At 22.4% G+C, this 26,212-nt stretch overlaps 6 protein-coding genes across 7 annotated transcripts; 3 read left to right on the forward strand and 3 right to left on the reverse strand.

The window, feature by feature from the left end:
• Positions 1-323: 323 nt before the first annotated feature.
• On the forward strand, positions 324-9,933 carry LOC127276912 (ubiquitin-conjugating enzyme E2-17 kDa). 2 transcript variants are annotated; one of them, XM_051297612.1, is made up of 5 exons: positions 324-1,297; positions 4,541-4,621; positions 4,897-5,101; positions 9,310-9,474; positions 9,660-9,933. In XM_051297612.1, exons 1-4 carry the CDS (start codon positions 1,254-1,256, stop codon positions 9,463-9,465), a joined length of 486 nt encoding a protein of 161 aa, XP_051153569.1. In that variant the 5' UTR covers positions 324-1,253; the 3' UTR covers positions 9,466-9,474; positions 9,660-9,933. The 2 variants fall into 2 exon arrangements, with proteins under 2 accessions (XP_051153569.1, XP_051153570.1); XM_051297613.1 differs by lacking the exons at positions 9,310-9,474; positions 9,660-9,933 and adding an exon at positions 7,319-8,153 and having other exon boundaries at positions 334-1,297.
• LOC127276914 (DNA polymerase epsilon subunit 3-like) lies at positions 3,231-4,159 on the reverse strand. Its single transcript, XM_051297614.1, has 2 exons — positions 3,987-4,159; positions 3,231-3,734 (listed from the first exon to the last, which is right to left on the reverse strand). Exon 2 carries the CDS (start codon positions 3,732-3,734, stop codon positions 3,375-3,377), a length of 360 nt encoding a protein of 119 aa, XP_051153571.1. The 5' UTR covers positions 3,987-4,159; the 3' UTR covers positions 3,231-3,374.
• Positions 9,934-11,777: 1,844 nt separating the features above from the next.
• On the reverse strand, positions 11,778-14,203 carry LOC127276869 (inhibitor of growth protein 1). The gene is made up of 4 exons (XM_051297561.1): positions 13,803-14,203; positions 13,417-13,620; positions 12,485-12,727; positions 11,778-12,352 (listed from the first exon to the last, which is right to left on the reverse strand). The coding sequence occupies exons 1-4, from the start codon at positions 13,936-13,938 to the stop codon at positions 12,018-12,020; spliced, it is 918 nt and encodes a 305-aa protein (XP_051153518.1). The 5' UTR covers positions 13,939-14,203; the 3' UTR covers positions 11,778-12,017.
• A 455-nt stretch (positions 14,204-14,658) lies between these two features.
• LOC127276868 (trifunctional enzyme subunit beta, mitochondrial) lies at positions 14,659-18,452 on the forward strand. Its single transcript, XM_051297560.1, has 7 exons — positions 14,659-14,955; positions 15,391-15,562; positions 16,656-17,031; positions 17,118-17,292; positions 17,428-17,702; positions 17,785-18,090; positions 18,176-18,452. The coding sequence occupies exons 1-7, from the start codon at positions 14,901-14,903 to the stop codon at positions 18,218-18,220; spliced, it is 1,404 nt and encodes a 467-aa protein (XP_051153517.1). The 5' UTR covers positions 14,659-14,900; the 3' UTR covers positions 18,221-18,452.
• LOC127276870 (exosome complex component RRP41) lies at positions 18,373-20,357 on the reverse strand. The gene is made up of 3 exons (XM_051297562.1): positions 20,069-20,357; positions 19,366-19,671; positions 18,373-18,816 (listed from the first exon to the last, which is right to left on the reverse strand). Exons 1-3 carry the CDS (start codon positions 20,240-20,242, stop codon positions 18,487-18,489), a joined length of 810 nt encoding a protein of 269 aa, XP_051153519.1. The 5' UTR covers positions 20,243-20,357; the 3' UTR covers positions 18,373-18,486.
• Positions 20,358-20,709: 352 nt separating this feature from the next.
• On the forward strand, positions 20,710-25,885 carry LOC127276888 (replication protein A 70 kDa DNA-binding subunit-like). The gene is made up of 12 exons (XM_051297577.1): positions 20,710-20,887; positions 20,958-21,005; positions 21,197-21,393; positions 22,172-22,311; positions 22,402-22,495; positions 22,573-22,735; positions 22,836-23,037; positions 23,116-23,395; positions 23,491-23,719; positions 24,892-24,975; positions 25,066-25,260; positions 25,440-25,885. Exons 1-12 carry the CDS (start codon positions 20,858-20,860, stop codon positions 25,551-25,553), a joined length of 1,776 nt encoding a protein of 591 aa, XP_051153534.1. The 5' UTR covers positions 20,710-20,857; the 3' UTR covers positions 25,554-25,885.
• The last annotated feature ends 327 nt before the right edge of the window (positions 25,886-26,212 follow it).

Genomic DNA, 26,212 nt, shown 5'->3' on the forward strand with positions numbered 1-26,212 from the left:
ACAAATATTCCTTAGGGCTTTTGCTAAAGGGAAAATCCCATGACAATGCAAATCAATATGCAATATTTTTCTTGAAATTACAAAAAAATTTAATCTTTATATAAATATTATTATTATTATTATTATTATTATTAAATATTATCCAGTGAGAATTTATCAAATTTACTTTCAAATTTAGCGCCATAAAAAATCATTACGCATGTAAAGGCCCCTTAACAGCATTCTGTCTCTTTTTTTAAAATTTTCCTTACTTACATACGTTTAGTTACGTTTGGTAACCAATGACAGTCGCTTCATTTTAAACCTCTCTCTGTGTGTGTGTGTGTATTTATCTATACAGAATTTTTATATATAGTGGTAAAAATCCCCGATGTTCGTTGATTGTAGATGTCAATCTTTAAAAAATCGGACATCTGCTGTATATTAAATAGAATAATAGAGTGTAAAATTTAATAGAAAATTATTTTTTTTATTAAAAAGCTGTGAGTGCAATGAATATAATAGTATTTTATTAGTGAAGTGTTGTGTATGTGAAAAAAAAATTTAAAGTGACGTAGGTAAGAAAAGAATGAGAAAAAAATTGTTGTTTCTTGTTTAACAACCAGAGGCAGTCGCGCATCTTCTTTGTAGCGCATGTACATACATATATATATATATATATACATATATGGAAACATACTATAGAAGACGACGTATCATTATCGTTATCTTCGCCAAACGTCGTCAATTGTAACCATAACTAAAAACTGAAATTGTGCGCGATATAATTTTTTTTTTTTTCGTTGGCGAAACGAATTTAACGATACATCACTGGATTAATAAAGAGGGCCGTCGTCGTCACAGACCTTTGGATACTGTTTTGTGTTTTAGGAAGAGACTATAGGAGAATTGAACGACAAAAGACTTCAAAGTGTGTGTGATAGAACTAACTTTTCCTTATAAAAATCAGTTTCATCCATTTCAATTATTTGAACATTGACAATCGCGTGTGCGTCGTATTGTGTGCTCTTTTTTTTAACAAGAAAAAAAAAACTGTGATATAGAAAAATCGAGTAAAAAAGAAAAGAGCCACTTTCAAAGAACTTGAACATATATAAAGTGAGAGGTGAATTGGCGTCGAAATCATCTCGAGGTCTTTTCGTTGGTAGTAAATTTGTCATTTATATTTGTTTGAAAGTGAAAATTTGGTGAAGAAGAAAAACATATTTTGCTTATTTAAAGTGATTATTAAGGTGTTGTAACAGTTTTGAGGGATGTCTACGCCCGCGAGAAGAAGACTAATGAGGGACTTTAAAAGGTAATTTTTTTTTCTTATTATAGGTGTACAATTTTAGGAAATTTTAATCACTTTTGGAATTTTTCCTCTTTTTTTCTTTTTTTTTTTTTTGTACTACCAAAGAGACTTCGTATACAATGATTCAACTTTTTCTTTTTACCCCGCGAACAAGAGAGGACAGATTAACGTCATCGCATTGGTATTAATAGAAACTCGATTGCGATATTTCGCTTCCATTTGCTATAATTTTTTCCTTCAGCTCAACCTTTTTTCTTTTTTTTTTTTATTATATTATTTTAACAGAAAAACTTTTTTCCTTTGTATGTAAAAAGATAATTAATTTTCTATTTTGTTTTTACATTATATTGCAAATAAAAATAGTGAAATGTAGTTTGACAGTTTTTCTACAATGTGTATAATTAAATTTATAGACTTGAATGCATTAATTTAGAGTCATTTCGTCACTAATATTTTCTTATATACTCTTGTAATGAAAAATAAATAAGGCTTGTTGCACATTCGTTCAATAAAAGTGTACGAGAAAGTATACTCTCTCTCCTATTTGTGTGTGCATGAAACTATATTTTTATTTTATCCTGAAATTTCATCATTACTGTATATATATATATATATACTTAATGCAAGTAAGGAGAAAAATATAGCAATGCAAAAAATATTATAGCAAAATTTTCTGTCAATATGTTTAAAAATGATAATTCATTAATGAAATTAATTATTAAAATTATGAATGAAGTTTTAAATATTAAAAAAAAAATAGGTAATTGAAATAGTAATTATTAGAAATTATTTTTATTATTATTATTAAAAATAATTAAGACATTATTTTGACAAAGTAATTATATGACAAATTTATTGTAAAGAACCTACATATATATATATATATAGTTTCACGTTTAATTTATATTAAAAAAAAAAATCTTTCGTGTATTTTAGTAACATAGCCTTGTTTTATTTTTATAACATTATCTGAATGACAAGTTCATATTATTCATGAATAAAATATATTATAAATCATTGAAAACTCACAATTTTGGGTTAAAAAAAAATATTTCAATATAATAATAAAATTATTTATAATTATTTATTATAATTAATTTATTTTATATTATTTTTATTTATAATGTAATAAATAATAATTGCAACTATATAATTGTTATAATTTAGTATATTATTTATAAATAAGGAAATAATTATTGTAGAGTTATATTATTATTATTATTATTATTATCGAAAATTTATTTAAATATTTCACTCAACAAATGTTTTTATTAAAAATTGACATTGGAAAACTTTTTGTTAACTTTGCAAATGGAATTTTTTAAAATAATTCCAATTACTTTTTAGGGTTTATATTTGAAGATAATTTCAATAATTTTCATTGAATAATAATTAAAGATTTATTTAATTTTTTTTGTATTAAACATTTAAAGATAATTATTATTTATTTATTCAATGTACAATTTTTATATAGTTGGTTTTTACATTTATTTTCAAATATTTATTATCCATATTTAGTGTATATCCCTAATAGAAAAATAATCATAGATAATTTTAAATTATTTTATTGAATAATTGATTAGAAATTTAATTATTAAATTAATTAAAAATTTAGAATAATTAAAGAAATTTTTAATTAATTGTTTAAATTTTTGCAGATAATTTCAATTATTTGATTAACTATTCTATAATTTCAATTACATTAATGAATTTTTAATTGTAATTTTAATTATAATTTTAATTATTTCATTGAGTAATATATGAAGAAAAATTTGATAATTTTTATTTTAAAAATAATATAAAAAAATAAATATAATTGAAAATTTAATGAAAAATTTCTACTTTTTATATGAAACTTTAGTTTACATTAATTTGTTTCTTTTTTCTAAATATTAGATTTATATAATTTATTATATTTTAATGAATATAAATTAAATTGTAGGTACATAAATAGTTTATTAAAAAATATGTTTTTTTTTAAATTACATTGCTGAAAAAAAAATTCCCCTATCTTAAATATAGTAAAAGGAACAAAAGTTTAGAATTAAAAAAAAATTAAAATTCTTTTAAATAAAGAAACTCAAACTGTTTCTTCAGATGTATCATTTTTGTTATTTTGTTTCTTTTTGTCAGTCGCTTCTTTCTTATCTTTTTGTGATTTCTTATAAATTTCTAATGATTCTTGTAGAGGTTCGAGAAATTGTTCAAATTCAATATCCTTCATTGCTTGCGTTACATCTGCTCCGTTAATTGTTTTTCGATTTTGATTTTTGGCAATTGTATTTGCAACGGATGTTATATATAAAATAAATATCGATGATGCTTTAGCAACGGCAAGTTTTGCTTCTTTTCCAATTGCAATACCATCCGGAAGTGATTCTTTAATTATTCGAGTTATAACCGCATTTGGTAAATTTAAGTCCTCCATTCGTTCAGCCATCTATATTAAAATTTTGTTTATTTACTAATGTATTAGTATTTTGTTCAAATAATTGAAAAAAACATTTTTTTTTTATTTAAGTATTTTATTTTAGTATTTAGTATATTTTTATTTAAGTATTTTAAAAAATTTAAAAAATGTTTGAGATTTATTTTTTCTTTCTGAGATTCAATAATTCGGTTTATAGTTAAAGAATGAAAATTGAGGTTAGGTTTCTTATAGTATTGTCTATAGTATTTAAAAAAGACTTACTTTCGTTTAAGAAGAGTTTACTTCTTTTTACGTAGAATACTGGTGAAATAAATATACAAATTTAAGTAAATTTAATTGTAAATTATTCGTCTTTTATCAAAATTGAGAGATACAGTTGACGGTTAACCATGTGCCTTTTTTTGCTGTTTCGATTACTTTGTACCAGGTGCGTTAGGTGCGTCTTCTCAAATTTTTTTTTCTTATAAATTCGCAAATTTAAACACATACTACTATTTATTTATAATACAAAATGTACAAAATTAATTATTTCAATTTAATTTTAACAATTTTAATCATTTTTACATACAACTAATTGATTTATTTAAAAATAGCGCCTTTATTTTTAAATTATTCTTTGCGCGCGAAATTCAAAATTAAAAAAAAGAAGAAAGAAAATAAGAAAAATTATATTAAGATTGTATTTTAATTAAATGAATTTAAAATTATTTTAAAAGCAATTGAAACTACAATTTGAATTTAAAAAAATTAATCTAAATTTAAAAAATACTATTAATACTGTTTATTTATTTATTTATTTATTTATTATTTTGCAGATTACAAGAAGATCCACCAACAGGAGTTTCTGGAGCACCAACGGATAATAACATTATGATTTGGAATGCAGTCATATTTGGGTAAATAATTACTGTTAATTTTTTTGTTTAATTTTTTGTACCTGAAATTTCATTGAACAGAAAAATTTTATACAAATAAAAATTCTATTCAATAAAATTGATTTTTTTTTTTTTTTATTCTACTGAATTACAAAAATTGTATTTCTATTTGAAGGAATTTTAAATGTAAAATAAAATATTAATTGGAGATTTGATATTTACTAAATTAGAAATAAAAATATATTTTTTTTTCATTTGTAAATTGTTGCGAATAAAAATAAGAATTGAAATTTCAGACCACATGACACACCATTCGAAGATGGGACATTTAAACTTACTATAGAATTCACGGAAGAATATCCAAATAAACCTCCAACTGTAAGATTTGTTAGTAAAATGTTCCATCCGAATGTATACGCTGATGGAGGAATTTGCCTCGACATTCTACAAAATCGTTGGAGTCCCACCTATGATGTATCAGCAATTTTAACATCTATACAGGTAAAAATATATTTTTTTCAAAATATTAATACTTTTTTTCATATTTGCGCCTTTATTAAAAATTAAAATAACACCTCCGTGTCCTATAAAATATTTTTAAAAAATCAAAATTGAAACAAGATTTTTTTTTAATTTATTCATATTTATTTTAACTCTATCCCGAATTTTGTAAAAAAAACATTTATTATTTAAGAAATTTATAACTATTTATTATTTATTTATTATTATTTATCATTATTTTCTATTCACAATTTTTCACCTATTAACAAAAATTTTTGTACCTATTTTACCGAAATTGAAAATTGAAAGAAAAGAAATTTTTTTATAAACATTTTCCATTTTAATAAATTAATTTTATAAATTATATTGTTAAATAAAATTTTAAAAAAGTAGAATTAAAACGTTGGTTGATTTTTGCAAATTATTTAACATTCGTGTAATTTGCAAAATTTTGAAAAATATTTAATTATTCGATTTTTAAAAATTAGCGATTGATTTTTTCAAGAAAAAATAATTTTTTTTCAATAATAAAATACTTTTAAGAGGAGAAATATGCAATTGAAAATGTGTTATTAAATTTTTTATTTGTAGATAAAAATAAAAATATAAACCAACTTTTTGATTGTTCCGTAATTTTTATTTTGAAATATATGCGGATATTTTTTTCTATTTTTTTTTTATTATTATTTATTATTGCTTCTTTAAGCATTGCTTAATTATAAAATATTTCAAAATAAAAATTATTATTGAAAAATTTTGATGAAAATAATTTCTACCATTTTTTTTTTACTAATTTTCTTGTTCTTTATTAATTATTTAATAGATTCTTTTTTAATCCGTGAATTTGGGTTTATTTTGGGAAAAGAATTTTCTGTTTTTGAAAAACAATGTATTTTTTTTTTAAATAAGCATTACTATGAGTGAAAATTTGTCATTTTTTCTCCTTTTTTTCAATGGATTTCTTATACCTATCACCTTAACAGCGGTTGCAATTGTACAAAGTCCTAGTGTAGTAATTATCCGAAGCGTACATTTTCTTTTCTTTTTTTTTTTTTTTTTTTTTTTTAGAAAACTTGACCCTAACGTTGCAGGTCAAGAGTATTTGCACAAAAATTATAATTAACATAATAAATTAATATACCTACTTTATATTCTATAATTTTATATTTTACTAATGAATTATTGCCAAAAAGTTGAAACACTTAAAATTGAAGGTCATTACTAATTTTTTTTATACACATTCAGAATATTATTTCATTTTTTAAATTGTTACTTTGGTAAAATTCGACTTCTTATTTCGATATTGTGATAAAATGCAATTTTTATGATTTTTTAATTAATTAATTTTATAATTATTAATTAATTAAATTTTAAATATGATTTTTTCAAATTTTCAATTTTATTTATGCAAAGAAAATACTTTTATAAAATTTGATTATTATTTTTGTTCCGAAAAATTAATAATGAATCCAAAAACATTTTTTATAAACATTAATTTTTTTCTCTACTAATTAAATAATTTGTAAAACATTAAAAATTGCTTTTTTGTCAAATACGTTAACAAAAAAAAATAGTTCTCAAAGTTTGTTTATTATAATTTTATCAACTTTTCGTTAATAAATAAATAATAAATAAATCTCTTCTTTATATATAAATAAATTTAATTTCAATCTTTTTCGTTTCAAATTACGAATAAATTTTTGTTTAGAATAAAATAACAAATTGAAAATAATTAGAGTATTCAGATTGATTTGGAAATAAATTCGGCAATGCGTGACTATTTCCTAAAAAGCATTCATTAAATAAAATTTTCACAAAAGGAAAATTTGGTTCATTGAAATTCTCATTTTAATAAAACTCGTCTAATTAAAAATTTGATATTTTCAATATCGACAACATGAAAATTTTGCTACTAATAAATACTTATTTTTCATTTCTTTATTTTTTTTATATTTTTTAGATTCCTATATTTAGATTATTATTATTATTTATTTATTTAATAAACTTAGGGCAAAAATATAATATTATTAAAATTAATATTTAGATTATTAATAATTAGTGCCGTGATAAATTAGCAATAATTATAGTAATTAATAAGAAAATTAGATAAATTAGTGACCTTCCAATTTTTTTGGCAATATTTAATAAAACACAACCCTAGTGAAAATTAATGTTTAACAAAATATATTTTAATGAGTACGACTTGTGTGATTGCAGTCGCTGTTAAGTGATCCGAATCCGAATTCACCTGCCAACTCAATGGCAGCACAACTGTACAAAGAAAATCGACGTGAATACGAGAAACGAGTAAAGGCTTGTGTGGAGCAGAGTTTTGTGGATTAGTTGTGGACATGCTCTGACATTGTTTTGTCGGCGCTGTCGCATCACACAACAACAGCATTAAACGACCAACAAATCAACATCAACGCCGTCATTTAATATATAAATATATAAAATATAATAAAAACAAAGAAGAACGTGCAGCCTTATCAAGGAGCTACGCTGATCGCTTCGAATGCGTCATAATTCCTTATAAAAAAAAAATAAAATAAAAAATAAATAAAATAATTTAAAAAAAAAATAATAATAATAATAAATAAAGGAGGAAAAAAACAACTCTTTCTCAACATTTACAGCGTGTGTGCAACATTAGATCGAATTTTTACAATGTTGTATAAATAAATTAATATAAACTGTGTATTTATTTATTGAAGGATTCGATAAAAAAAAAGGAAAAGAAATGAACGAAGAAATTCATGAAATTAGTAATGTTGTTTAATAATTGCATTCTAGGGTATGTGGAGTAATTAAAAAATCATGAAATTTACCTTATCTATCACAGTTTTGTCTCTGTGCTCGCTAATGCGGCGTGTTTTTTTTTTTTTTTTTTTTTTTTTTGTTTTTTTTTCATTTATCGAAAAGCACAGATCCACAAACTTGAGTTTAATAATATTGTAACACTTCGTACATAGTCTTGACATTTAACTATACATATATAAATATACATAATATACATACATACATTCAATAAAATGCATAATTATAATCTCTATTATTGTTTTTCTTCTTCTAACAATTTGAGATTTAAATAATTGAAATAATTTCCCTAGTTTATAAATTTTTTCATTTTCTGTTACACGCGTATTTATTGATAATTGAATTCAAATTTTTCATTGAATTTTCATTAAATAGAATTGTTATTCAAGTGAATTTTTTTATTATTTAACTTAATTTTTATTTGATTAAAATTTCAAATAAACCGAATTGTTATCGGAATTTTTTTCGAAATAATTTTATTTTACTGTTCTATTAAATAATAATTTAGTTAAATTAATTAACATTTTTGGTAAAATGAAATAATTAAATAAAAAATTTTTAATTATATTTAAATATAAAACTTTTAAAAAAAGTTAAATAAACTTTTTATAGCGAATTCGATTTAAAAAAAAACGAATTTATCTAACGAAATTTTAATTGGAATGAATTTCTATTTAAATAAATTTTAATTTGTCCAGTTTTTGAGAGAAAAAAAAATTTCATTATTGAACAAATTTGTTATTAAACTGAATTTACTTTGGACATTTTTATTTAACCCTAATACGCTCGTATTTATTGATTATATAATTAAATTTACTTTTCATTGAACGGAATTGTAATTTAATTAAATCTTTTATTTAATTTCACATGATTAATGGAATTAATTTAATTTAATGGAATTTACATTTGTTTCATTAAATCTAAATTGTTATTTAACATAATTTTCATTTGAAAATTTATCTGCCGGAATTTTGATTTCAATGAATTTTGTTAAATAAAATTTTCGTAAAATAACAATTTTTTTTACGTAAAAATTCAATTAAATATAATTTTGGTAATATAACGATTTGGTTAATTAAAATTTTGTTAAATAAAAATTAGGTTAAATAAATTTTTGGTAAAATAACAATTTGGTTAAATAAAAAAATATGATATTGCAGTTAAATAATAATTTTGGTTTAATATAGTGAATCGCAGTTTTAGTGAAATAGCAATTTTTTTAAATTCGTATTAATAACTATTTGATTAAAAGGTTTTGATAAATAAATTTTTTTTTAAATTTCAAAAAATATTTCTTTTGCATTTTTTGTCATTAAAAAAAAAAAAAAAAAAAATTACTGTCTCTCTTGAGAGATAAAAATAAAAAATTATGACAAAATATTGGTTTCTAGTCATTATTGGACGAGCCAAATCCCAATTCTCCTGCGAATTCTCTTGCTGCTCAACTTTATCAGGAAAATAAAAGAGAATACGAAAAGAGAGTTACAACTGTCGTGGAAAAATCATGGTTAAATTTTCAAGACAGCCATATGGAAGATCCTCGCTGATAATTAAAGGTGCGTTATTTTTTTATATGAATTTATTTTTCTTCAAAAAATATTATAATTCTTTAAGTAACGCAATTATTTTATTATTATTTTATTATAAAGCAGAATTTTCCATTCCCCATTCAAACAAATTAAAAATAAATTATAAGATAATAATAAGCAAAAAATTAATTATATTTATGAATTGTTTTCAGGTTCTCTATTCTTCTTGTAAACCTGACAGCACTACTCAATGTGATCCATATATTACGTTTATCTATTTGTCAACAATATATACATGAACATTATTTTAATTTTGTATTTTCTATATTATTACATACATTAATTTCGTCATTTTTTTCGCTATATTGGAATAATTCTATAATTAGTAAAAAAAAAAAATGTCATATTATTTTCGTCTTATACAGACACTTTAGTTAAAAAATGTGAATGAACTTTGAAAAACAATAATAATTTTTTGACAGACAATTGTTTTTTTTTTTTTTATTTCTTTTATATTTCAAAACTTTATTTAAGTTTCTACTATATTTATATGCATACAATATTATATTTAACTTTTTTATTACTTTTTTAATTTTCATTTTTATAAAAAAAATTCATTTTTCTCAATATTTGAATAATAATAAATTTAATATCGCTGATAATTTTGAAATTCATAAAAAAAAAAAAAAAATTGGGCTTGCTGCGAATTTATTTGTGTTTTTGACAAATTACTTCATAATTTCAAATTCCTGATCAACATTTTATTATCATAAAATATAAATTTTTTAAGGAAAATTAATTTTTTAATTTTATTTTTATCATAATCGGAATTTATAAATAAATATTTACATTTATCAAAAACATAAAACGAAAAAATATAAATAAAAAAAAGTTAATTTTTTTTTTTATAATTTCTTTATTCTAATAGAATAAATTAGCAAAATTAGGAAAATAAAAATAATTCTCCATTCCAATTTTTATGTAAACAGTAAATTTCTGTTTTTTGTTTAAAGAAAATAAATTTTCCATAGAAAATTTAAGTTTAAAAAAAAAAAAAAAAATACAAAACTTTTTTTTTCCAGCTTCAAATAATATGAATAAACTCGAAAATCAATTTGTTAGAATGTTTATTTGACATAATTTTATTAGCTAAATTTTACTTTTAGCGGAATTTTTTTTTATTTCTTCGAATTATTATTTAACAAAAATTCCATTTTCATTTCCAAATAAATATTTGACAGCAAAATTTTGTCTCTAATATTAAAATTAATTAATCAGAAAAGTCATTGACAAAATTTATTTTAAAACTAGCTCTCAAATTTTTTTTGTCACAGTGAAAAAAAATTTATTTGATTCAATTATTCGGTTACTTGATTATTATCAAATATTTACTTGAACCAAATAATTTTTATTTGAGTCAATTAAATAGTATTTGTTTCAAATACAGAAATTATTGATCCAAATACAAATAATAATAATTCCAAGGAATAAAAATTCGGCTAAAAATAAATTCTAAGTAATGAAATTCTGTCAAATGAAAATTTTAACAAATTAATTTTTTATTCTATTTTAATAATAGACATACACTAACAAATTAGTTTAATCCATATTTGTGTAAATGTTTAATATTTAAGCGAAAAAATACAAAAAAGAAATTAATATGTACCTTATAAATAATTACAGCTAAAAATGCATTGTGTATTTTTGCATGTAAATCGTCAATATGAATATTATTCAGAAATGGGAGAAATAAAGTAAAACTTTTTTTTTTTTATGACATTCGTAATTATTATTATTAGTGTGTATAACACATGTTTAAAATTATTTTTAATTTATCAATTTTTAATTTTATTAAATAATTGAAAACATGATAAACATTAATCACAAAAAAAAAATATTTAATTTAAAGCTAAAAATTTGAATGTTAATTCGCATTCTCACAATTAATATTTATTATACACAATAAGCAAGCAATAAAAAATCGTTCATTAATAACGTTATTAATTTATATATATATATATGAATAAGAAAAAAAATAATCATTATTTATGAACGATTCCGAAAATATTTAATATTATGAAAAAATCTTTTATTAGTTTTATTTATAAGAAAAAGTATGCAAAGTATTTACAAATTATTAGATATTACAATAGTTGAAATAAATAATTTAATAATAAACCATAAAAATTTATGTTTATTATTAAATTATCAATTTTTTTTTTGATATAGAAAATAAATATTTTCAAGTATTTTTTTTTCATAAAAAAAGTGCAATTGGATTGCAACACTTAGAATTAAATTTTATTTAAAGTCAATAGAAATAGCGAAAATTAGTGAAAAATAAATTTTATTTTCATATTATTAAAAATAAAAAAAAATGATCAAATCACAAAGTCGTATAAATAGAACATTAAAATTGTTTTCTTTTTATGACAAAGTAACAAATATTTATTTATTATATCAGTATTATTAGTTAATCGACTTTATGTTTTAACAATGAAAAAGTGTTTTTTTCTTTATTTCTTTTTAATCTAGTAATTCTTTATACTTTTATAAAATGAAATCTGTTGCTACGATTTCTCTTCTTTTTCTTTATTGTACCTCTCGAGTTCTTTTAAAAATTGTGCCTTTGGTTTCATGACATTTGGACGATCACCTCTACACTTGGGACAGAACCATTTTCCTTTTGGTTTTGTTGTTAAAGAAACACAAGAAAAATGAAACCATTCTATTGGACATAAGTCATTATCGCACAATATCATTTCACCATATGAAATTTGATCACAAAGACAATATGTTGGTTCATCTGGATCAATAGCCAAATCGTCTTCCTGTGGCGGTGGTGTGTCTTCTCGATGTTGATTTTGTTGATTTCCTTGACGTGCTTTTCGTTTCTTTTTTTTACCTGTGAAAAGATGAAAATCTGTAATTTTCTGTTCTCTGAATTAATAAATGTTTTTTAAAAAAAAAATCATCAATTTCCCAAATTTCGTGTTTAAATTAATTTTTTTTTTTTTTAAAAAAAAGATATTCTTACCAGTAGTTGCTGCAGTCGTTTTCTTTTGATTACCATTCGAATTGTTTGGAATATTTGCTGAACGAGTTTCTGACATTGTCATCATATCCATTGCGTGAGCTGATTCAACCAATGTCTCCGTTCTCGTTCTTCTTGCACGTTTTGTCGGCCTTTCTGTACTATTTGTATTACCTGCTGTATTTGCATTGATAACCGAATTTGTTTCTCTAGTTCCTTCATTATTTTCCTGTTCCTTGCCAAAGTCTATAGAGAAAAAAAAAATAAATATTATATGTAATTAAAAATAAAAATAATTAAAAGAGTTAAATCATTAATTAATTAATTAAATCATCATTATAATAATTTAAAATAATTAATTTAAATAATTAAAAATTTAAAATAATTGAATTTTTGAAGATTAACTTTTTAGATTTTTAGAATCAATTGAATTTCAGAAGATTTCAATTTAAAGTTTCTTGTAAATTTGAATTAATGAAGATTTTTTTTTTCTGCAAATTTTAGATAATTATTGAATTTTAGAAAATTTTTCTTTAAAAATAATTTTACATAATTGAATTTGTGAAGAATTTCATTAAAATTATTAAAAATAATTAATTTAGTGATGAATTTCAGTTAAAAATCTGTTAAATAATTGAAATAAAGAAGATCTGAGGAAAATCTAAATTATATACTAAAAAAGACGTATTTTGTTTAAAAAAATTTTGTAAAAAAAAAAAAAAAAATAACAGTCAGAAAAATCGCATTTTATTAAAATAAGTCGTATAATCCGAGGCCTGTATTATATATTGATTACAAATTTAAAAATATTTAAGCAACTTGAATTTTTGCTAAAGTGATACAAAATAATAAATAATTAAAAAAAAACAGAAAAAAATTTACTTCCTTAATAAAATAATTTTATGATATATTAAAAAAACCAAAAAATATCATACCCAAATTACGATAATCCAAATCCAATTGTCGAGATTTATTTTCTATAAGATCTTGAACTTGTTGAACAATTTGCAATTTTTCATCACCAATTTCTTGAGCGGCAATTAATGCCTGCTGCACTCGAAGTAATGCTCTATTACGAGTTGTACTATCAACATCGTTTGTCAAAATTTCCAATTGTTGATCAACTTCTCGAAGAAATTCTAGTAAACGCAAAAAAATTAAAAATTACTTTTTTTTCAATTTTTAAATTGAAATTGTTGAATATAAATTTTCCGAAAAAAAATAAATTTTTTTTTCATTATTTAATACTCAAACTATCTTTCAACAAAATGATAAATATTTTAATTAATTTTTGTATAAATCGTAAAAATAGAAAACTTACTTTGACAAGTGGCGTCCAATTCTCGTGATCGAGAAACGTGTCGTTGTAAATCATCTGGTAAATTTTCAACCCAGTCTAAATAATTTTCAATATACGTTGCCGAATAAAGAGCATCAACTACTGCTTGATTTAACATTTTTTTTTTTTTATTTCTTAAATCTTTCAATTAAAAAAAGTCTTCGTTTTTTTTGACACTTTAAATTTTCGTTCACATAAGATGATTTTATTTATAGATAAAATAAGCAACATTTGAAATTTTTTTTATTATTTGTAAAAGAAAAATAGGATTTAAAAAAATGGAAAATTATTTATAAACAATGTACTAAGAGAATGCTTTAATAATTTAATAATATAACCGATTGACGCACACCATTATCAACACATTGAAAAAACTGTTGTTTCTTTACTTCCCCTCTTTTTGCTTACCTCACACCAGGGTTGGATTACTATCTTCTTGACGTAAATTTACGTAATGTAAAGAGGAACCTTCGAAATGTGACATGAGCAACATTTTATCGCAAACTTTCGATCTTAGCGCTCTACTATCGTGGAAATTTCCAAAAACAAGTTCAAAATTTTTCTAGTTATTTAACAAAAAAAACTGTTATTTTTAAAAACTTTTTAGCCTAAAAATATATTTTATTTATTATTAAACATATTCAATTTTGTTTTTAAAGATTAATAGAATTTGTATTTTAAATATTAATAATAATTTATTTTCATAAAAAATATTTACATTACAAAAAATTTAATTGTTTATATTTCAAAAATAAAAAAAAATGCATTGATACCATAAAATATTTTTTTTTAATTAAAAAATAATTTCAGCTACATACGTCATTTCGTTCCCTTCCCAGTCTCATTTTGTACATTGTACTGTTAACATCTCGAAAGAAATAGAAAGTTGTGAAGTAACATTTCGTTCTATTTATTTCGTATTATTTTTTTCTTTTTTTGTCATTTAAAAGTTAATATTGTTAGTCAATTAAAATTTATTTACAGAAAAACAAATAATAATTTTTTTAAAGGGATAATCATATTTTAATTGTTATCCCGAAAAAATTAAATTTTAAATTGTAACATAACCTCTATACAAAAATGTCAGGAGTAATTGTCAAAAATCTACCTCGTTTTAATCATTTATTACCACAAGGTAAGAATTGTACATTTTTTTCACTTTTATATTTATCAATATTCATTGTTGTCATTTAAATATTTAGCATTTATTCATAAAAACAAATGCAAATTCAAAATATGGAACGTCCTAGGTACAAAGTTCAATCGATTCAATGATCAGTCAATTATTATTTAATATATAGTCAATTTAGAATAAAATATATTATGTAATTTGCAAAAATTGAATTAAAATTTAGGATGGAAATTAATTATTAAAGTTTTTAAATTTTTCTATTAGAGACATTCCATTATATTACGATTTAAAAAAATAAAAAAAAAAAAAACCCCATAAAAATGTCAAAAATATTATTGTATTTTATTAAGAATAACTAAATTTATTATATTATAAATAGATATAAGTATTTAATATTATGGCTCATTAAATTTAAATTATAACAAATAAATATTGTAGCTGGTTTATCTTGGGAATCGACACGAATTTTGAAAAAGGGATACGCAACTAAAATTGCCGAAACAGGTGGAAAAAATATTGTATTTATTGATGGAGTTCGAACACCTTTTCTACAATCATTCACGGATTATAAAAATATTATGGCAGTTGATCTTGCGAGGCATTCCCTTGTGTAAGTTGAAAATTTTTGGGAAAAATATTTTTTTAAATTATTAATTAGTTTCATTACTTTGAAACAAAAATTAAACGGATTTTATTTTATAATTATTTCAACCTGAATTTTAAAAGCAAAACCAATTTTCTAAAATAATAGGTCGAAGAAATTAAATGTAAAAAAAAGAAAAATGTTTATCGATAAAACATATTTAAATTCATAAGATTATTTTTACTAAATTTATGATTATCAATAACAAATTGACATATTTTACAATAATTTACATACATACAATTATTTCCAAATTTTTTAGAAAAATTTATAAAAATAATTGAATTTTTCAAGATTTTTAATTTAGATTTTTAGAAATAATCGAATTTCTAGAAATTTAAATGCTAATTTTTTGTAAATTTGAGTTGATAAAGTTTTTTTTTTTTTTTTTTTTACAAATTTGAGACAATAATTGAGTTTGAGATAATTTTTAATTACAAACTTTTTTTTAAATAATTGAAATTTTTGAGATTTTCATTAAAATTATTTAAAATAATTAAAAATTGAAAATAATTGAATTTTGGAAAATTTATATTTGCCGATTTTTTTTGTAATTAATTAAATTTCAGAAGATTGTAAATTGAAATTTTTCGTTAATTTGAATTAATGAAGATTCTTAATTAGGTAATTTAATTTAATAATTGAATTTTAGAGAATTTTCAATTACAATTTTTTTATGTAATTGAAGTTTTGAAGATTTTTATTAAAATTATTGAAAATTATTAATTTATCGAAGAATTTTAGATAGAAGTTTATAATAAATAATTGAATTTTTGAAAATTAACTTTTCAGATTTTTAGAATTAATTGAATTTGAGAAGATTTCAATTTCAAATTTTTTGTAAATTTGAATTAATGAAGATTTTTTTTTGAAAATTTCAGATAATTATTGAATTTTAGAAAATTTTTCTTTAAATATAGTTTAAAATAATTAAATTTGTGAAGAATTTCATTCAAATTATTAAAAATAATATTTTAGTATTTTTTTTTTAAATTAATATTAATAATAATAATAAGTAATAAATTAATCAACATAAATTTATTTGTTTGTTTTTTTGCAGCAACTTGCAGAAGAAAATTGGCATTCCAAAAGAACTAATTGAATACATCGTTTATGGATCAGTGATTCAGGAAGTAAAAACATCAAATATTGCTCGTGAAGCAGCACTTGCTGCTGGATACAGTGATAGAACACCAGCGCATACAGTGACAATGGCTTGTATCAGCAGTAATCAGGCCCTAACAACTGGAATGGGTTTAATTGCTTGTGGAGCATACGATACAATTGTTGCTGGTGGTGTTGAATTTATGTCAGACGTACCCATCAGACACAGTAGAAATATGCGAAGTCTAATGTTACGAGCAAACAAAGCAAAAAGTCCTGCACAAAAATTAGCTTTGCTCGCCTCTTTCAGACCCGCACATCTCATTCCCGAGGTAAAAAAAAAAATATAATTACTTTAATTACTTCGAATTTAAAAAAAAAAAAACAATTTTCACTGAAAGAAAAAAAAAATACACAGCTTCCAGCCGTTGCAGAATTTTCCACAAATGAAGTGATGGGTCACAGTGGCGATCGTCTTGGCGCTGCATTCGGAATAACGCGAAAGGAACAAGATGATTATGCCTTGAGATCTCATACTTTGGCTGCTCAAGCTCAACAGCAGGGATATCTCTCCGATTTGATTCCATTTGTAGGTAAGTGCAAAAAAATTAAAATTTTAAATAATTTCAAAATAAATTATTAAAAATTTAATTTTTACTACTTAATAATTAATAATCCATTAAAGTTTTTAACTAGTTTTCAAGTTGTAATTTCCTTTTATTTTTTAGGACAAAAATCAGTTGTGGAAAAAGACAATGGAATTCGTGTTTCAACACCTGAACAATTAGCAAAATTAAAACCAGCATTTGTTAAACCCTATGGCACTGTAACGGCAGCAAATGCATCTTATTTGACTGATGGAGCATCGGCTGCATTAATAATGACCGAGGAAAAAGCTCGTCAACTTGGACTTAAACCAAAAGCTTATCTCAGAACTTTCACATATGTTTCACAGGATCCTAAGGATCAATTACTTCTAGGACCTGCCTACGCTATTCCTAAGGTTTTTACCCCCCCCCCCCCTCCAAATATTTTTTTCAAAATTAATTTCTTTTTCAACTAATTAAATATTATTTAATTTGCAGGTTTTGGAAAAGGCAAAATTGAATTTAAACGACATTGGAGTTTGGGAGGTGCATGAAGCATTCGCGGCACAAATTTTAGCAAATTTAAAAGCCCTAGATTCGGACTTTTTTGCAAAACAACATTTAAATCGTTCGGAAAAAGTAGGAGTACCTGATCTTGCAAAATGGAACAAATGGGGTGGATCACTATCAATTGGACATCCATTCGCTGCAACAGGAGTTCGTTTGGCAACACACACTGCTAATCGAATGATCAGAGAAGATCAACAATTTGGATTAATCGCTGCTTGCGCGGCCGGTGGACAGGTAAAATATTTAAATTACAAAAAAAGGTCTTTTTAATCTCAAAAAAAAAAAAATAATTTTTTGAACGTTTTTTTTCCCCCCGCAGGGAGTTGGAATGATCATGGAACGACATCCAGACGCGAAACTCTAATAAATTTTTTTTAATAATAATTATAATATTGATAATAATAATAATGAGTAATGAAATAGATTACAATATACTTTTTGTATAATTTTACAAACAGAAGAAACTCTAACTTTGTTATAGATGTGTAAGCAAAAAAGAAAAAAGAAATGCGAAAATGCAAGTTAATCAGCATTTTTCTATTAAAAAAAAGTTATTTATTTTTTATAAAGTAAAAATAAAGTTTTATAAAATCGAACTTGTTTCTATGTATTATTATTATTTTCTATTATTTAATCGGCGGTATGACTAGAGTAGATGTTTAAATGATGTTTCACAGCTTCGTCGAGAATTGTTCTTATGTCGCGACAACCCTCAATGGCCATCATTCTTAATTCCTCTAAACGTGACAAATGAAGTCGTTGACCGGAACCTTGAACGATAAGAACACTATTTCCAATTGGAATTTCAATATTATGACCTGGAAGTGAAACTATTGATAATGTAACGCCGGGCGTACATTCTTCCATGTAATTTGCATCTAAAAGTCCAATTCTTTGAGTTCCTTTATCGTCTGTTGTTGCATTATCTGCCACTGTGACCGAACAACCCACAGCATAATCCTGTTGAAAATAAAAAAAAATTACTAAGTTTTTTACAAAAAATCTATTTTAATACTTCAAAATGCCGTTTTCGAGGTCATAGGTCACAATTTCAATACCGTAAAACAAACAAATAAAATAATAATTCGTATTAATGAAAAATCAATCGAAAGCAAGTTAAATGAAAATTTAAATATTAATTTGGTTGCATAAAACATTCTCATAAATAAAAATTCCTTCAAATTCGATTAATTTCTCCCTATTTATAATAAATTAATTGAAAATTTGTTGATTTTACAAAAATTCATTTAAAAGAAAATTTCGTAGAACAAAAATTTGATTAAATTCTTTCAAATTTCATTTTGAATAAATTAATTGAAAATTCTCTTAAATGAAAATAATAATATTAATAAAATAAAATTTACAAATTTTCAAGAAACAAAACAAAATTCAATGAAAATTTAAGGTTTTACAGAAGTTTTTTTTTTATTATTATTAAATTAATTAATTATTATTTAATAACAATAATGATAATGAAATAAAAAAAAATATTTTTTTTTATCGACTTACTTTTATTGGAATACCAGCATCTACAAGAGCAAGTGTTGCAGCATTTACAGCAACACAAAATTCACTGCCATCGACTTGCAATATTTCAACAAAAATATCAATTTGTGATCGTGCCATAAGATCCAAATGAATAATTGCTTCCATTGCATGACGAAGTTGAAGAGATCGTTCCAATGATTTTCGATCTCCTCTTGGTCTTCGTTTTCGTTCACCAGCACCAAAACTAAACACTGCCGTACTATATTGACAATTAACTATTCCTTTTACTGTTTTTGTTGACACATTTTTTGCCGCCGATCCACGTGGCTAAAGTTTTAAACTTTAACTTAAATACATATTACAATAATATTAAAATATTATAATAAATATATTATATATTCTTGAATTTAGCGACAGTTTCAAATTTTATTCATATAAATAATTTATTTGTCAAAAATTTTTATACATTTTTCAAAATAAATAAATTAAATCGAAAAGGGTTTTTAAATTATTTATTGATAAAATAATATTTCAATTTAAAATATTAAATATAAAAATAAAAAATAAAAAATATTTAATTTTAATAAAGGACATACAATGTATAAAGGAGTGTGCCGGAAGCACGTTTAAAACAAAGTCACGAACTAAGTATAATAAATAAATAGTAATTTATTTAAAAAAAAAAAGAATGACACATATTTTTTATTTAAAAATAATAATATACCTGATGAGGACCATAAACTGTTGCTAAAACTTTAGTTTTTCCTTGTTCAATATATGCACTTCCATCAGCCTGTCCAAAAACACCTAATCTTATATTAATTTTTCGAATTTCTTTAGGTCTACGTCCATCAATTCTCAGTCCATCTTGTTGTAATTGTTTTGTATTTGCCTCCATTGTAAAAAAGGCTTTGTCAATTTTATTTCAAAAAAAATAAATAAAAAATATATTTTTCGTTTTTATTTACTAACCTAAAAGAAACACGCTTGACATTTACAATTACGCAACTGCGCATGTGCTACTATAACCCCCTCTTTCATTAGTTGGTGCAATTACCTACACTCTCTTTCTCTCATTGGTAGAAAAATGCGCGCGCCCTCAAATAAAAAAAATATAACAATTTTCTTTTTATGATAGAAATATTTTTTTTTTTAAATATTAACTTCAATTACTTTAAGAATAAGGGAATAATTTTTTTCTGTGTTAAAATTAATTTTTTACTATATTTTTTCAAAGAATTTTGTGACGTCATTCAATTTCTCGCCCCAACGGAAATTCAAATTGTTAGGTTAGTTTTATAAGAAATAAGTATTTCTTATTGGTGGAAATAATTTTGTTAAAAGTAGAAGGTCCCGCCAAGAACCGCCATATTTTTTGCCTCCAAATCGTGTTTCATCCTGCACAATTGTTTTTGTGTCTAATGTTATACGAGACTTTATATTTAACGATCTAAATTTACAATTTTAGTGCATTTATTTACTTTATTTTTATATCTCATTAAAAATAATCAAAATGTATGATTTAACGGAAGGAGCAATAATAGTGAGTTATTTTTATTTATATTCCAAATTGTTATAATATTGAAATCTAATACCTTGCATTTTTATTTCAGAAAATAATGAACGGAGTTAACGTTGATAAACCAATAATTCAAGTTTTGGTAAGTTTATCTAATTAGTTATAAAAAAAAATGCTTATTTATGATTTTTTCATTTTTGACGCGTATAGGTTATGTTTCGTATGCGTTGTAAATATTTGATATGATTTTTAAAAAATTTTTATTTACATTGTATTTATTTTGTTTTTAAGAATATTGAATTAATTTAAAGAAATTTTTAATAAATATTATAGGGTCAAAAGAAACTCTCAAGTACCAATAATACAGAGCGATATCGTCTTTTAATTTCCGATGGAAAACAAATAAATTCGTTTACAATGCTGGCCACTCAATTAAATCATTTAATCACAGAAGGTACAATGACGGAATTTTCAATTTGTCGAATCACTCAATATACAATTAGCAAAGTTAATAACAACGGTCAACAAAAGTGAGTATTACTTTTTTACTTTTTTGATATTTTTTTTTGGGTAGAGCTACCTTTTAAATACTAATTTCGATCATAAGCTAATCTTTAACTATAAAATTTTGAAAATTACATTATTTTAAAAACTAAATATTAAGATTCAATTATTTTTGAAAAAATTTCTATTAAACTTTCTTCAAAAGTTATAATATTTCTTAACAATTTTGGGTAATTTCAAAAATATCTGTGAAAATTCTTTAAAAATTTAATTATTTAAAAAATTTCCAATCAATGTCTTTGAAAATTCAAGTGTTTAAAGAATTTTTAATCAATGTCTTTTAAAATTAGATTATTAATTATTTGATAATAGTCAAGTAATCGATTATTCGCATCAAATAAATTTTTTTTTTCAGTTATACTCCAATAATTTTTAAAAATATCAATTAATGTTCTTTAAAAATTCACTGTTTAAAAATAATTGCAATTATAATTCTTTGAAGATTCAATTAAAAATTAAAATTACATTCTGTGTAGCTTAAAAATCTTACTCTCAGATTAATGGTATATTTGTCTCCGAGCCTAAAAACTGATTTATTTGTTGCAAATATATTTTATTTCATTTAAATAAAAAATTTATTAGAGCCAAAGAAAAATTTATTTACGACAAATAAAATACTTTTCATATTTTTTTTTTTTTAGTAATCTACTATATATTTCGAAGCCTGTAATAGATAAATGGGAAATTTTCTTTTCTTTCTTTCTTTTTTTTGAAACTTTCTATTTAAAAAAAAATTTTTTTTAGGGGTGTCATGATAATTTTGGGAATAGAAGTATTAGTTCCCGGTTCTGAAGTTAATAAACAAATTGGAAATCCAACACAATTTGAAAATACTGGAACTAAAGTCGAAAGCGGTCAATCTGAACAGAAACCTACGTTAAAGCGTGTGTATTTTTAAATTCTCATTTTGGATAAATAAAATTAATTCTCAATGATTGCTGATGATATAAAGAATATATTTTTTTTTTTAACAGCAAATGTGATTCAAAATTCGTCAATGTCAACAACTAGCGATCCAAGCCAGCTTAATACGAGTCCAATATCATCTCTCAGTCCATATCAAAATAGGTTTGTATAAAATATATTTCTCAAATTATGAAATTTAAATTAAATTAAATTAATTAATTTTTGTTTTCTATATTTAGATGGGTTATCAAGGTTCGAGTTTCAAACAAATCGGATATTAGAACATGGAGTAATTCTCGCGGGGAGGGAAAACTTTTTTCAATGGATTTAGTTGATGAAAGTGGAGAAATTAGATGCACAGCTTTTAAAAATGAATGCGATAAATTTCATTCAATGATTGAGGTATTTAAAAATAAATTTTCCACAAATAATAATTATCATTTTATAATGAATAAATAAATACATGAATAATAAAAAAAAAAAAAAATGAAAATAATTTCAGATTGGAAAAATTTATTATATTTCTCGCTGTCAATTGAAACCGGCAAATAAACAATTTAATAATTTGAAAAATGATTATGAAATGACTTTAACTGCTGATTCGGAAATTATTCCTTGTCATGAAGAAGCCGACATTCCAATGATTCAATTTAATTTTATTCCCATATCGTCAATTGAAGAAAAAAACAAGGATGATATAATAGGTAATTTTTTTTTAAATTATCTATAATAGTCTGAAAAAAAGGAGGAAAATAATTAATTTTTTTTTTTCATGAAAAAAGATGTTTTGGGCATTGTCAAATTTTCTGGAGAACTTCAAGAATTGACGGCAAGAGCAACTGGTAGATTATTAAAGAAGAGAGATCTTACACTTGTCGATGAAAGTAATGCAGCAGTTAGCATAACTTTATGGGGAAGTCAAGCAGAGCAATTTGATGGTTCAAGTGCTCCAACATTGGCAGTTAAAGGTGCAAGAGTTGGAGAATTTAATGGGGCTAAAAATATTTCAACACTTAATTCAACTGTATTGCAAGTTGATCCTGACATTGCGGAAGCCCACAAGTTTGTTTTTTTTTCGTTTCTAAGAAACATTCTCTTTGTGGAGAAAAGAAATTATGTTTTAAATATTGACGAATTTTTTTTCAAATTTTATCTAGATTGCAAGGTTGGTATAATTCTGGTGGAAAGGATGTGGAAGTTAAACAAATATCAAGATCTACAGGTGGCGATATGAATGCACCATGGATAACAATTCAAGAATCAAAAGATTTACAATTTGGTTATCAAGGACAGCCAACTACATTTTTAATTAAAGCAAGCATTTCTATGGTTAAAGCTGCTAATTCCATTTATAAAGCCTGTCCCAATGAAGGTTGCAAGAAAAAGGTAGGAAAATTAATTATAAATTAATAACCAAAATTAATGGGATTTAATTATTTAACAATCATTTAATATGAGGATTAATATTATGTCTCAATCAAGCCTTTGATTCTCATTGTTTTTTATGACAAACATTTTTTCGAATTTTTTTTTTTGTATTACGCCTCGGATTATAAGAATTTTTCCGGTTTTTTTTTCGAAAATACGACTTTTTTCGACTTATATTAATAAGCTGCGACATTTTTTGACTTTTTTTAAAATATTGAAAAAAAAAAAAATTTTAACAAAATATGTATTTTTTAAACATACAATGCAGATGTTTTTCAGATCTTCTTTATTTCAATTATTTAACAAATTTTTCACTGAAATTCTTCGCTAAATTAATTATTTTCAATAATTTTAATGAAATTCTTCATAAATTTAATTATCTTAAACTATTTTTCAATTAAAAATTTTATAAAATTCAATAATTGTTTAAAATTTAAAAAAGAACCCAGCAAATAAAATTACGAAAAATTTTAATTCAAAATCACTTAAAATTCAATTATTTTCAAAAATTTAAATTTAAAACTATAATTCTTTTAAAATTCAATTATTTTATTGATTTTTATAATATTCTTCAAATATTCAATTATCTAAAAATCTTTTTCAATTAAAAACTTTTATGTAAATTTTAAGCCGATCTGAAGCCTGTTATGCTTGTTTTTTTATGATATATTATTTTTTCGATTTTTTTTTGTATTTTGTAAAAAAAAATACTTTTGTCGAAAAATTCTCCGGGTATTTTGTATCGCATAAAACAAGTTTTAATGTAATTTCCATATATTGCTGTTAACATTGTTTATTAATAATATATTAGGTATGTAATTTTATTTTATTATTATTTTATTATTTTATTATTTTGTTATATTGTTATATTAATATTTTACAGTTATTTACATTTATATAAATTCGGTTTAAATGAGTTTTAATTAAATTGCATTTTTTAATTTAATTTAAACAAGTTTTAATTCAAGTTCTATATTCTATTGCTGTTATTATTTATTTTTCATTAATAATATTAGGTATGTAAATTTATTTTATTATTATTTTATTATTTTACTATTATTTAAATATATTAACATTTATAGTATTATTAATCTTTTTCTTGAAATGTATTTTTTTTATTTTTTATTTAGGTCGTTGATCAAGATAATGGAATGTATCATTGTGAAAAATGTCAAACCGAATATCCGAACTTTAAATATCGTTTACTTGCGAACGTGAGTTGTCAAAAAAAAAATCATTAACATTTTAAATTCTAAAAAACTATCAATTAATTTGTTACCATGATTTTATTTAAAAAAAAATAGGTGAATTTGGTGGATTCAACGAGCAATCAATGGGCGACAGCATTTAATGAAGAAAGTGAAAAATTATTGGATTCTTCCGCACAAGAATTAGGTGAAATAAAAGAACATGATCCAAATGAATTTCAAAAGAAAATCAACGAATGCACTTATAAAAGTTTCTTAGTAAAAGTTAAAGTCAGACAGGAATCATACATGGTAGGTGTTTACATTAAAAATAATATCTTTTTTTTTTTTGTTTTTTAAATCTTTCGAAGATATTTTTATTTTATTTTTAGTTAACAAATTATAATTATATAAAATTATTAATTAATTGTTTACGAATTTATTTTAATTTTACATTTATTTATTAATAATTAGTTTGTTTTTAATTATAGGATGAAACGAGATTAAAAGCTGTAGTACTTGGTATTTCACCTTTAGATTATAAAATTTATGCTACTCATTTGTTGAAAAAATTGAAAGAATTCACTGGTATTGGAAAATCATAAAGACCTTTTTTTTTACTGACTGATGATTTAAATTATTTTAATGTTTCAATCGTTTTTTTACGTTATGTAACTTAAATTTAAATATTCTCCAAGAAATAATGAATCAGAAATTCAGAGAAAAGATTATGTTTAATTTATTTATATTCTGTTTAAAACAATATTCAAAATATCAATAACGAAAAAAAAAATTATTTTTTGAAGTTCTTAATTTACATTACATTATTTAATAATTATTAGTAATAAGTATATATAAAAGTACTATTAAGTTTATTTTAATTGTAAACATTACCTATTATGAAAAATAAAGAACAATTTTCAAAAAAGAAAAAAAATATTTTTCTTAATTTTAGAAATTGAATTATTTAACAAAAATTGAAAAAATTTTAAAAACCCATACGATTAATTGTTTATAATTATAAAAAAAGTAAATAAAAAAAAATTATAATTTAAAATCCATACGATTGATTTGTCAATTAAAAAAAATATATATTATTTTATTATTATTATTATATTTTAGTATTAATATTATTATTTATTATTATTGTTTTTTTTTAATTTTTCATAGCATATATTTTTAAATACTCAATATTGTCAGAAAATAAATTGACACCTAAAAAGCGTAAACATTAGGTTGAAATTTCACTCGTCTCATCGATTAA

This window comes from Leptopilina boulardi, unplaced genomic scaffold (assembly GCF_019393585.1).
Source record: "Leptopilina boulardi isolate dan_hultmark-lab unplaced genomic scaffold, ZJU_Lbou_2.1 LbouV2_155, whole genome shotgun sequence".
Lineage (NCBI taxonomy): Eukaryota > Metazoa > Arthropoda > Insecta > Hymenoptera > Figitidae > Leptopilina > Leptopilina boulardi.

Bases quoted from the DNA above. Each gene is read 5' to 3' on its own strand.
- LOC127276869 (XM_051297561.1), bottom strand. From the start codon at position 13,938: ATGTTAAATCAAGCAGTAGTTGATGCTCTTTATTCGGCAACGTATATT. The intron at 13,621-13,802 runs GTAAGTTTTCTA...TGCGTTTACTAG, and splicing joins ATTGGACGCCACTTGTCAAA to AATTTCTTCGAGAAGTTGAT. The intron at 12,353-12,484 runs GTAAGAATATCT...ATCTTTTCACAG, and splicing joins AACGACTGCAGCAACTACTG to GTAAAAAAAAGAAACGAAAA.
- LOC127276914 (XM_051297614.1), bottom strand. From the start codon at position 3,734: ATGGCTGAACGAATGGAGGACTTAAATTTACCAAATGCGGTTATAACT.
- LOC127276868 (XM_051297560.1), top strand. From the start codon at position 14,901: ATGTCAGGAGTAATTGTCAAAAATCTACCTCGTTTTAATCATTTATTA. The intron at 17,032-17,117 runs GTAAAAAAAAAA...AAAAATACACAG, and splicing joins CCGCACATCTCATTCCCGAG to CTTCCAGCCGTTGCAGAATT. The intron at 17,703-17,784 runs GTTTTTACCCCC...TTTAATTTGCAG, and splicing joins CTGCCTACGCTATTCCTAAG to GTTTTGGAAAAGGCAAAATT.
- LOC127276888 (XM_051297577.1), top strand. From the start codon at position 20,858: ATGTATGATTTAACGGAAGGAGCAATAATA. The intron at 22,312-22,401 runs GTGTGTATTTTT...TTTTTTTAACAG, and splicing joins ACAGAAACCTACGTTAAAGC to CAAATGTGATTCAAAATTCG. The intron at 24,976-25,065 runs GTGAGTTGTCAA...AAAAAAAAATAG, and splicing joins AATATCGTTTACTTGCGAAC to GTGAATTTGGTGGATTCAAC.
- LOC127276912 (XM_051297612.1), top strand. From the start codon at position 1,254: ATGTCTACGCCCGCGAGAAGAAGACTAATGAGGGACTTTAAAAG. The intron at 1,298-4,540 runs GTAATTTTTTTT...ATTATTTTGCAG, and splicing joins CTAATGAGGGACTTTAAAAG to ATTACAAGAAGATCCACCAA. The intron at 4,622-4,896 runs GTAAATAATTAC...TTGAAATTTCAG, and splicing joins TGGAATGCAGTCATATTTGG to ACCACATGACACACCATTCG.
- LOC127276870 (XM_051297562.1), bottom strand. From the start codon at position 20,242: ATGGAGGCAAATACAAAACAATTACAACAAGATGGACTGAGAATTGAT. The intron at 19,672-20,068 runs GTATATTATTAT...TTAAAACTTTAG, and splicing joins CAGTTTATGGTCCTCATCAG to CCACGTGGATCGGCGGCAAA. The intron at 18,817-19,365 runs GTAAGTCGATAA...TATTTTCAACAG, and splicing joins ATGCTGGTATTCCAATAAAA to GATTATGCTGTGGGTTGTTC.